Genomic DNA, 12,326 nt, shown 5'->3' with positions numbered 1-12,326 from the left:
CCATATTCATTAGCTCTGTATAACCTCACTCCCATCTCTGATTTGTTGCTTCCTGCCTATGCACAGTTTACACAGAAAACTACCAATCGGTGTCATGGGCGGGGTTATATAGATCTCAGAATTCACAGAACTGGTTGATCTTAAGCACATAAAACAGTGATTTTTATCAAAAGAGAGTCTCTGTCCCTACATGCTGCACTCAGATGGGGTAGCAAAAACCTGGCGAAAGATTCCCTTTAAATCAGCAAAGTATCCGATCATCAGCAAAGTCCAATGACTTCTAAAACTAAGGGTTGCAGCATCAAGTTCTTGGATTTGTGAATAAGGGAAGACTTTAGTCATAAGGCCTCATATACACTGAATGGCGCAATATGGCAGTATGAAGCCTTGTAGACCCCATGATTTCTTATAAGGCCTAAGGTAAACCAATAGAAAATCGCATGATCAAGATGTAGTAGATAAATATAATTTGAGTACAGTCCACACATCAGTCATACCTGAAGATCAATGCATTTGTCCTCCCAAAACCCAGCACAAGAGACTCCGTAATTTCTATACTCTCCAGTCTCATTAGAGGAACTAGTTGTTTGAGGAGAACACCAACGGAAGGGGTTCCAATGACCTAGAAAGATAGAAAAGATCCAGTGGCCATACGTATTAGCTTAGATTTTGGCAGAAACAGCTAACCATCTAATGTGCATGGTGGCATCCCAACTTTCGCAACAGTCAAATGTAATGTGCATGGTGGAGTCCCACCTTTCTCCATGGTCATATGTAAAGTGCATGGTGGAGTCCCACCTTTCTCCATGGTCATATGTAATGTGCATGGTGGAGACCCACCTTTCTCCATGGTCATATGTAAAGTGCATGGTGGAGACCCACCTTTCTCCATGGTCATATGTAAAGTGCATGGTGGAGACCCACCTTTCTCCATGGTCATATGTAAAGTGCATGGTGGAGTCCCACCTTTCTCCATGGTCATATGTAATGTGCATGGTGGAGTCCCACCATTCTCCATGGTCATATGTAAAGTGCATGGTGGAGACCCACCTTTCTCCATGGTCATATGTAAAGTGCATGGTGGAGTCCCACCTTTCTCCATGGTCATTTGTAATGTGCATGGTGGAGTCCCACCTTTCTCCATGGTCATATGTAAAGTGCATGGTGGAGTCCCACCTTTCTCCATGGTCATATGTAAAGAGCATGGTGGAGTCCCACCTTTCTCCATGGTCATTTGTAATGTGCATGGTGGAGTCCCACCTTTCTCCATGGTCATATGTAATGTGCATGGTGGAGTCCCACCTTTCTCCATGGTCATTTATAATGTGCATGGTGGAGTCCCACCTTTCTCCATGGTCATATGTAATGTGCATGGTAGAGTCCCACCTTTCTCCATGGTCATATGTAATGTGCATGGTGGAGTCCCACCTTTCTCCATGGTCATATGTAAAGAGCATGGTGGAGTCCCACCTTTCTCCATGGTCATTTGTAATGTGCATGGTGGAGTCCCACCTTTCTCCATGGTCATTTGTAATGTGCATGGTAGAGTCCCACCTTTCTCCATGGTCATATGTAAAGTGCATGGTGGAGTCCCACCTTTCTCCATGGTCATATGTAAAGAGCATGGTGGAGTCCCACCTTTCTCCATGGTCATTTGTAATGTGCATGGTGGAGTCCCACCTTTCTCCATGGTCATATGTAATGTGCATGGTGGAGTCCCACTTTTCTCCATGGTCATTTATAATGTGCATGGTGGAGTCCCACCTTTCTCCATGGTCATATGTAATGTGCATGGTAGAGTCCCACCTTTCTCCATGGTCATATATAATATGCATGGTGGAGTCCCACCTTTCTCCATGGTCATATATAATATGCATGGTGGAGTCCCAACTTTCTAGACTGTCAGGAAAAAAAAAGGATTCAGCGCTTGGATTTTCATATGAGAAATCCTTTTGTTCTCAGGGGAGATCAGCCTCCGCCGTATCCATGTTCCAAGTACAGACTGATATCCAGAACGTCTGAGTCTGCAGACCTGAACTCGGCTGACTCTGGGCTATAGGAGGTTGCTACCCACTGGACATAAGACCGATGGCTGGTCTGGACACTATGATCCATATTTGATTCATGTTTAAAGAACTTTTGAATTTGGCCTTTCTTCCTCCCACTATTCAAAACATATGCATGTATGAAAGTATTTATAGCCAGTCTAATACTTAAAAGGGTTTTCCACTACTCTGACAACCCTTATCAATCACCATGTTTTCCTCCAATAAAATAACACTTATAATCACCTCTGGTTCCCTTGCCGGCACAGTTTCAAAAATGTCAGCAGTCGCTGACCCGGGGCTTGCATGACAATGTGCCAGCTTCCCTCTCCCCATGTTCGAATGTATCAGACATGAAGAGGAAACGAGTGGCCAGCCGCAGCTCTGACTTTTGTTTTTGATGTTTGATTCGTTTGAAGGAGGGGAGAGTGAATCCAGCACTGATTGTCATGCTAGCTCTGAGCCCAATGTCACGTAAGCCCCGAGCCAGCGAGTGCAGACACCACTGGAATGGCGCTGGCACCGGAGGGGAGTATGAGTGTCATTTTACAGGGGTCAAACATACTGATTGAGAAGGGGTTGTCCAACCCATTTAATACTAGTCCTGTTATTGCATCATTCAATAGAGCTGACTATAAGAAGTCGCCACCAAGATACTACTTTCCTGCTGCTTATAAATGAAATATTATAAGGGAACCCAATTTCAAGCTCCAATTGGTAATGGACAACTAAAGTGCATGTTTTTTTTGCATGTCAAGTTCCATCCTACCTTGTTATCGTAGCTGATGGAGCCATCGGGAGTAGTTGCCATAATCTCGGGAGTAGAAGCACGCAAGTGGCCAGGACTCATAATACTTGGCCTCGCCACTCCAAAACAAAGGATAAGATAGTTTCTCCATAGCGTCACATAATTGTCCCCGCTGCCGGCTGTACTGGTTTTCTTTGCATTAATTGGGCTACTATAAAGGGAAAAGGCGGATTGTAAAAACACGTAGGATGCTCAATTGCTTTATATTTTACACGCACACGATAGGTTTTGTGTTTCTCTTTCTGCACCTCTTTGTTCAAAAGATATGTCCCCTCTTACTTTTTACACCGTGTATGCAAATCTAATCTGGTTAGTCAAGGGGGCTTGATCCTCATGAAGGCAGTCACAGAAAAGTTGAGAATCATGCCCCCTTGGCTAACAATACCACCTTTACAAACAGTACAAAGAAACTTTAAAGATATGGTACATGCTTCAGATAAAGACACCAGTGTGCCGAATATTCCCAGAAGTATTAATGCAAAAAAATACTCAAACATGTGGAAAAACGGAGAAAAATTGAGTCATTATTTGCTGCATAAATAAACAATTTTATTAATTACAAAAGAACATATATTGGGACGAGACACACTTCATAAAATAGTCACATAATGAGTGCAAAATGACGGGAGAATAATGACCATTACCCGGAAAAGAAAGGCGGTATAGCCCTACTGTCAGTAACCCCTGGGTAGAGGCATGCTGAGGCTGGTCAGATTTCCAGACGGATAGGCAGCACGAAACCAGAAATGACAGGTAGTAATGCATGTGTAAGGGAATAGGCACCCTGCCATACCAATTACATATCAACCACCAGAAGGCAAAGAACGGCCAGGCTCAGCATACAAATGTACAACTGGTAGCCACCGAAGGGGCACACAAAATGACATATGAAGTGGTGCGGAAAAAGCCTCTATATAATAAAGCAATGTTGGAAAATTCCCTGATAAAAAAAAAAAAAGACTTGACCACACCACCCCCCAGAAAAATCATAAAACATTAACCAAGGAATAAATTACCCATTGTAGAGGACGTAGGGGAACACCAGCCACCCCAACGTACGTTTCACGCAGGTGATATTTTCTTCTTCAAAGAAGAATGGTCATTATTCTCCATCATTTTGCACTCATCATGTGACTATTTTATGAAGTCTATGTGGTCCTAATATATGTCCTCTTGTAATTAATAATATGTCTATTTATGTAGCAATTGGTGACTCAATTTTTCTCCGTTTTTCCAACTTTACAAACAGGTTGCAAAAACAGAATGGAGAGATACAAAGAAAAACTGCCAAATTCGGGAAGAAGCCTCAGTTAAATTACATATGAGTGGGAAGTGAATTAACCAAATTCACTAATTAATGTAAGTTACTCTTTAACAAACAGGCTGCTAATGTTATGTACAAAAAGGACCCCTAAAATAAAGGCTGCAATCTGATAGGGAATCATGATGAGTGAATGTGCTCAGATAAGGTGTTATGGTGCATGCTCGTGTGCTGAGTGACTGCGGCGCGCTCGAATAATGCGTTCCAGTCTCCGCGGCTGTATATCTCGCAACTATTTAGACAGCCGCAACACATGCAGGAATTCACTAATTGTTCGACAATCCCTGCATGTGTTGTGGCTGTCGAAAAGCTGAGAGACATGCAGCGGCCGGGACATGGACATATTATTTGAGAAGGCCAAAGACACTCGGTTAGCACCCGAGCATGCTCCCCAAAAATCTTGTTTGCTTTTGCGGCTGCTGCCTGACATTGAGCACTGCTGCTCAGCTAACTGTAAAACGGAATACCTACGTCCTTTTCCTGTTTTGTACTCTTTAGCATATTTAACCATAATTTTCACTTTGCCAATTCCTCACCCTCAAGATGACCGACAGTCTTTTCTAATTTCTGATGCACAGTATAAAGGCTAATTTCTCTGCAGACCGCTCTTAACTCGGCAGGACGCCTCTCCACTGCAGTAACAATTATTACATTTCACGGCGTGTCAGCAATTTTAAAGGAAATCTCCAGAACAATCAGTACATGCACGGAGCTATAAATAAAGACAAATCTGCCTAATGAGACCCAACAAAGCACATTATCTTTGTAATAATACAATGAAATGATTTAAGTGTTCTGGTATTCTTCTATTCCAGAAACGAGGAAACTAAATTCTTATAATTAGTTCTACGTCAAGAAAATCTAGCTCCATTAGTAAGTGTCCCAAATACCGTGAAAGAACACAACTCTTCACCTGCCTACACATCATGTCTACAAGAGTAGAATTATTGCATTGTCCAATATTGCCAAAGGTAGATCGTAAATGTACGATCACTGGCTTCCCAACTATCCATATGACTTATGATAACTTCCAAATCAGTGGTGTTCCGATCGTTAGAACCCCCCATGATTATCTAAAGGGGGTTACTTTTAACCCCATCATTCCCTCTGGGAATATTGGAGAAAACAGAGAACAGTCGACCGGCAAATCCATAGAAAATGGAGCAGAGAATAAAAATTCCTTGTTCTGGGGATCAGTGGGTTCCCAGAAGTTGGACCTTGACCCATCTACAACTTATCATGTATTTTGTGGATAGGTGATATATTTTGGCTTACTAGGTGTAAATGCAAGCTTTTGAGACCACTTAGGATTCTTGAGAAAAATACATAAGTTGTCTTAAAGAGGACCTTTCACCAAATTTATCTAGCAGGTGAAGAGCGGAATAAAAGTTTTTTTTTTTCTTTTACCTCTCCATTGCAGAGATATAAGCCATTAAAGTATAGTGCATCAAATTAGTTAACTTTAGTTAACTCCAAGTGGGTGTTTCACTGCGGACGTGTACTTCTCCCTGTATGAGTTGCTATCACTGGATTTGTGTACTTCTTCTCCCTGTATGAGTTGCTATCTTTGGGGGGGTGGACTTCTCCCTGTATGGGTTGCTATCACTGTGGGGTGTGTACTTCTTCTCCCTGTATGAGCTGCTATCACTGGGGGCATGTACTTCTTCCTATATGTTTTGCCATCACTGGGGATGTGCACTTCTCCCTGTATGTTGCTATTACTAGGGAGGGACATGTACTTCTCCCTGTATGAGTTGCTATCACTGGGGATGTGCACTTTTTCTCCCTGTATGAGTTGCTATAACTGGGGAAGTGTACTTTTTTCCCTGTATGAGTTGCTATCACTGTGGGGTGTACTTCTCCCTGTATGAGTTGCTATAACTGAGGATGTGTACTTTTTTCCCTGTATGAGTTGCTATCGCTGGAGTGTGTACTTCTTCTCCCTGTATGAATTGCTATCACTGTGGGGTGTGCACTTCTCCCTTTATGAGTTGCTTATCACTGGGGATGTGTACTTTTTTTTGTTCCTGTATGAGTTGCTATCACTGGGGTGTGTACTTCTTCTCCCTGTATGAATTGCTATCACTGGGGGCATGTACTTCTCCCTGTATGAGTTTGCTATCACTGGGGTGTGTACTTCTTCTCCCTGTATGAATTGCTATCACTGGGGTCGTGTACTTCTCCCTGTATGAGTTGCTATAACTGAGGATGTGTACTTTTTTCCCTGTATGAGTTGCTATCGCTGGAGTGTGTACTTCTTCTCCTTGTAGGAATTGCTATCACTGTGGGGTGTGCACTTCTCCCTTTATGAGTTGCTTATCACTGGGGATGTGTACTTTTTTTTGTTCCTGTATGAGTTGCTATCACTGGGGTGTGTACTTCTTCTCCCTGTATGAATTGCTATCACTGGGGGCATGTACTTCTCCCTGTATGAGTTTGCTATCACTGGGGTGTGTACTTCTTCTCCCTGTATGAATTGCTATCACTGGGGTGTGTACTTCTTCTCCCTGTATGAATTGCTATCACTGGGGTCGTGTACTTCTCCCTGTATGAGTTTGCTATCACTGGGGTGTGTACTTCTTCTCCCTGTATGAGTTGCTATCACTGGGGGCGTGTACTTCTCCCTGTATGAGTTTGCTATCACTGGGGTGTGTACTTCTTCTCCCTGTATTAATTGCTATCACTAGGGTGTGTACTCCTCCGTGTTTGAGTTGCTATCACTGGGGATGTGCACTTCTCCCTGTATGAGTTGCTATCACTGGGGATGTGCACTTCTCCCTTTATGAGTTGCTATCACTGTGGGGTGTGCACTTCTCCCTTTATGAGTTGCTATCACTGGGGATGTGCACTTCTCCCTTTATGAGTTGCTTATCACTTTTATATTTTAAAGAGCATATTACTGGTGTAGTGCCTAAGAGCGGTGCACCTATATAGGACAATGTCAGCAGATTTCACTATAATAAGTCTGACTAGATTAGGCTGTGCCTAATCTACCAACTCACAAGAGAACAATAGTAGGTAGTTCAGCCTGACAGCATCTGTCATATGTGTGCTTGATAACAGTTGAAACACCTAAAAGTATACAGAATAAAAGGAATTGTGAATCTGTTCCTGCAACTAATGAAGCACTAGCACTTTAACTGAACTAAGCGGGATTAACCGTCACTTTTTCACCAGAAAATATGTGTTTTTAAATGAGATTTCCATTTGCCTTAGGCAATTCGTGTGCTTTTCTCACAAGATTTTGGCACCAGTGAGCAGAGTCCTCTTCCATGCAGTGGGGCTTTGGGAAAATGGCTGCTGGAAGCGGCGCATGCGCAGATTGAGATCTCAGGAGACACTGCCGGCCTCCTGAAGCAGCGAACCTGCCGCCTGGGATCCCGCAGCCGCCTCACCCCAGTAAGCTACATTCAGACTAAAAAAATGCACTCCCATTCGCCTCCCAAATTTGGGAGAAAAAAAGGTGCGTCTTATAATCTGAAGAATATGGTATATATATTTCCACTTGGCAACCATTATTGTATTGTGTGTCCAGTTTAACATGTAAAAACATGGTGAAAGGTCTTTTTCATCTTTTACCTACTCACTGTGGCAAAAACCACAATACATCGGGCAATTACAATTTTAGTCACCACGAAGAGTGCAATGCTCAATCACCTTCTCTTATTGCCATATTAAAGACACACTCAACAAAGTTTTCAACCTCTAAGGCCTGTTTCACACTTCCGTTTTTGTGTCCGCCAAACGGATCCGTTTCCGTTTTTTTGACGGAAACTGATGCAAACGGATCCGTTTTTTTAAAAACGGATCCGTTTTTTTGACGGATCCGCGGTAACCGTAATGGAAGTCTATGGGACAAAAAAAACGGATCCTGCAAAAAATGGCGGATCCGTTTTTTTACGGAAAACAACGGATTTTGACGGATTTGAAAAAACGGAAGTGTGAAACAGGCCTTACTATATTGCAGTCACCAAATTATACAGCACTGTGTACTTACAATTGCTCATTTTGCCTTTCTATACAGTTCATTTTTCTCTTTTCTTTGCTCTATGTAGAAACAGGAGGTCTCTTTTTCCTTCACGAGTCATCCCCATCTTTAACTCCTGACTCAGCTGCTCTGCTCCTCGTCCCTGGCAGGGACTTTTGCAGTGATGTAAGATTGTAGTTCTAATGATGACTTATGCTGGGGAAAAATTACCTCCTGTTTCTGCATAGAGCTTAGAAAGACTCAGCTTGTCAGGTTTTAATCACAAGATGTCATAAACCTAATGGAAAAGAGACGTGTTAACTGGGTAGAAAGGCAAAATGAGCAATTGTAAGTACACAGTGCTGTATAATATGATGACTGCAATATAATTAGGATAAAAACTTTGATGGGAGTGCTTCTTTAAATCAGATTTTTTGTTACAACAGCCTTTACCCAAAATTTAGGTATCATCTTCTATTTGGTAAAACATCAGTTTAATAAAATCTATATACTACAAATGTATCCTACTTACTTGGGGTCCACCAATGGCATTAGCAGCTGCAGTCGTGTGAAAGCATAGGGCCATGCATAGCTGAGAGCGGTAGGGCAATGTTTTGGTAAGTGTTCTTGCTTAAGAAATGTGAAAAGGCAGAGAACCCAGGGATCCTTTACAGACTGTGCAAATATCCACACATGAGAAGGGCTTTTTACATCGTAATGGCTATTGACAAGGACGGCGTTCCAATCCACCAACCACTGAAGATCCACATTATGGGTAAAGGTCAGAGCAGCCTGGGAACAAAGCAAATATTTTATACATTAAAATATATATATTTTTGTTAAAACAATAGACAATGGCTTTAAATAATTAAAATACAAGCACAATACTGGTATTGTTCTTTTAGATCAGACTTGCACAATTTTTTTTGGTCTAAGGGCCACGCTTACACTGAACCATTCCTTAGGGCTGTATTACAAAACTTAAAGGGTTGGTTCTCACCTTCTTAAACAGGAGCGCATTGCTCCCTTGCCTATGGGCATACTGCTTGCTAGAGAACGGTATGCTCATGCTTGATTGACAGCTTGGATCAGCAGCTTTATTGCTCCACTGGCTAGACCTGTGCACTCCCCAATGCTGCAGCAGTATCAGAAGAGCGCAGTGGCACCGGAGATGGCGGCAACTGAGAGCCAACAGTGTGCACCAGCGATCACGTCCAGCTCCAGAGCAGGGAGGAAAAGCTCAGTGGGGCCATCTTGCTGCATGAGGAAAGGGGCTGCAGGGCCATGACGCTACGTGTGAATGGGGGCTGTGAAGCATCAGACTGAATATGGACGGGGCTGTAGGGCCATCACTCTGCGTGTGGAGGAGGGTTGTGGGGCCATCGCACTGCATGTAGAGGGGAGCTGTGGGGCCATCGCACTGCGTGTAGAGCGGAGCTGTGGGGCCATCGCACTGCGTGTAGAGCGGAGCTGTGGGGCCATCGCACTGCGTGAAGAGCGGAGCTGTGGGGCCATCGCACTGCGTGAAGAGCGGAGCTGTGGGGCCATCGCACTGCGTGTAGAGGGGAGCTGTGGGGCCATCGCACTGCGTGTAGAGGGGAGCTGTGGGGCCATCGCACTGCGTGTAGAGCGGAGCTGTGGGGCCATCGCACTGCGTGAAGAGCGGAGCTGTGGGGCCATCGCACTGCGTGAAGAGGGGAGCTGTGGGGCCATCGCACTGCGCGTAGAGGGGAGCTGTGGGGCCATCGCACTGCGCGTAGAGGGGAGCTGTGGGGCCATCGCACTGCGCGTAGAGGGGAGCTGTGGGGCCATCGCACTGCGCGTAGAGGGGAGCTGTGGGGCCATCGCACTGCGCGTAGAGGGGAGCTGTGGGGCCATCGCACTGCGCGTAGAGCGGAGCTGTGGGGCCATCGCACTGCGCGTAGAGCGGAGCTGTGGGGCCATCGCACTGCGCGTAGAGCGGAGCTGTGGGGCCATCGCACTGCGCGTAGAGCGGAGCTGTGGGGCCATCGCACTGCGCGTAGAGCGGAGCTGTGGGGCCATCGCACTGCGTGTAGAGCGGAGCTGTGGGGCCATCGCACTGCGTGTAGAGCGGAGCTGTGGGGCCATCGCACTGCGTGTAGAGCGGAGCTGTGGGGCCATCGCACTGCGTGTAGAGCGGAGCTGTGGGGCCATCGCACTGCGTGTAGAGCGGAGCTGTGGGGCCATCGCACTGCGTGTAGAGGGGAGCTGTGGGGCCATCGCACTGCGTGTAGAGGGGAGCTGTGGGGCCATCACACTGCGTGTAGAGCGGAGCTGTGGGGCCATCGCACTGCGTGTAGAGGGGAGCTGTGGGGCCATCGCACTGCGTGTAGAGGGGAGCTGTGGGGCCATCACACTGCGTGTAGAGCGGAGCTGTGGGGCCATCGCACTGCGTGTAGAGGGGAGCTGTGGGGCCATCGCACTGCGTGTAGAGGGGAGCTGTGGGGCCATCGCACTGCGTGTAGAGGGGAGCTGTGGGGCCATCGCACTGCGTGTAGAGGGGAGCTGTGGGGCCATCGCACTGCGTGTAGAGGGGAGCTGTGGGGCCATCGCACTGCGTGTAGAGGGGAGCTGTGGGGCCATCCCACTGCGTGTAGAGGGGAGCTGTGGGGCCATCCCACTGCGTGTAGAGGGGAGCTGTGGGGCCATCCCACTGCGTGTAGAGGGGAGCTGTGGGGCCATCCCACTGCGTGTAGAGGGGAGCTGTGAGGCCATCCCACTGCGTGTAGAGGGGAGCTGTGGGGCCATCGCACTGCGTGTAGAGCGGAGCTGTGGGGCCATCGCACTGCGTGTAGAGCGGAGCTGTGGGGCCATCGCACTGCGTGTAGAGCGGAGCTGTGGGGCCATCGCACTGCGTGTAGAGCGGAGCTGTGGGGCCATCGCACTGCGTGAAGAGCGGAGCTGTGGGGCCATCGCTCTGCATGTAGAGGGGAACTGCGGGGCCATCGCACTGCGTGTAGAGGGGAGCTGTGGGGCCATCGCACTGCGTGTAGAGGGGAGCTGTGGGGCCATCGCACTGCGTGTAGAGGGGAGCTGTGGGGCCATCGCACTGCGTGTAGAGGGGAGCTGTGGGGCCATCGCACTGCCTGTAGAGGGGAGCTGTGGGGCAATCATAGTGTGTGTGTGTGTAACATATTTTGCTGGAGTGACTCTGGGGAAATCATACTATGATTGTGGGGACAAATTCACTGTGGGGGTATCATACTGTATGTGCGTGAAAGGGCAATTTGGGGGGCATCATTCTCTATGGGGATCATGATGTGTATGGTAGTAGGTGAAAACACTAAGAGGCTTCAGTAGGGGCACCACTACTGTGCATGTGCTATAATACATGTCCCTCTCCCTGTCTAGAAAAAGATGAGAGGTATGCCCTTCTGCCACTGTTCATTTGCACTGTGACCACGAACTAGTCGCTAAATTTATATTTTAATCTTTTTTTTTTTTTTGGGGGGGGGGGGAGGGGGGTGGAAATGAAATGTTGCCATCGGGCTCCATATTCAATGTGACATAAGTACCATATCTGATTAGTACGGTGCTCTACTTATGGGAGTTTCACGTCTCCTGATAATGGGAATCCTTTCTCATTCAACACTCAGGGAAAAGTCGGTCACACAAGTGCAGACGTCACCATTGCAATATATGAGAGCTACATAAACGGCCAAGATTTTGTAGAGAGCCCTAGTCATGCGCATAGTATGCACAGCCTATACTATTTCTATTATAAGGCATAGAATACAAAAACTGCTGTAGACAACAACAAAAAAAAAGTTATTCCTATTTAGTTTTGCCAAAAAAAGAAAACTTACAGAATCGGACACGGCAACATGTAGAAAGCTTTCAAGTATAGAAGGACTGAGCTGATCCAGCACATCGATCATCGGCTTGTCATCTTCCTGTAGTCAAATACAGGAGAATAAATTCTTCTATCCAAAAACATTGATCTATAGGTAACTTTAAACATGTCAAAATATTTTTCCATAGTTTGGCTTTTATAGGATGTTTGCTTCCACGCACATTGCTGACTGCAGAATGAGTTAACTAATTATCCATCAGTAAGCTCATCCTGACAGAGCTTGTATCTGTTATACATTTATGATAACAAAAGGGGAGAAAATCCAGCTCAACGAACTTGTGATCAAACTTTTTTCTTTATTCACTGTAAGT

At 46.0% G+C, this 12,326-nt stretch overlaps 1 protein-coding gene across 6 annotated transcripts in view; it reads right to left on the bottom strand.

The window, feature by feature from the left end:
- Positions 1–12,326, bottom strand: part of FRY (FRY microtubule binding protein) — a 546,108-nt gene that overhangs the window by 144,005 nt on the left and 389,777 nt on the right. For all 6 annotated transcript variants that reach the window (XM_073583182.1, XM_073583178.1, XM_073583180.1 and 3 more), the window contains 4 exons: positions 11,969–12,055; positions 8,674–8,933; positions 2,815–3,004; positions 498–622 (listed from right to left, as the gene is read on the bottom strand). In XM_073583182.1, the coding sequence (XP_073439283.1) occupies positions 498–622; positions 2,815–3,004; positions 8,674–8,933; positions 11,969–12,055 (662 nt within the window). The remainder of the gene's footprint in view (positions 1–497; positions 623–2,814; positions 3,005–8,673; positions 8,934–11,968; positions 12,056–12,326) is intronic.

Source organism: Dendrobates tinctorius, unplaced genomic scaffold (assembly GCF_039654945.1).
Source record: "Dendrobates tinctorius isolate UK_male_01 unplaced genomic scaffold, ASM3965494v1 ptg000075l, whole genome shotgun sequence".
NCBI classification, from domain to species: Eukaryota; Metazoa; Chordata; class Amphibia; order Anura; family Dendrobatidae; genus Dendrobates; species Dendrobates tinctorius.
Note: the sequence above shows the minus strand (reverse complement) of the source record. Positions and strands in the feature narration are given on the sequence as shown.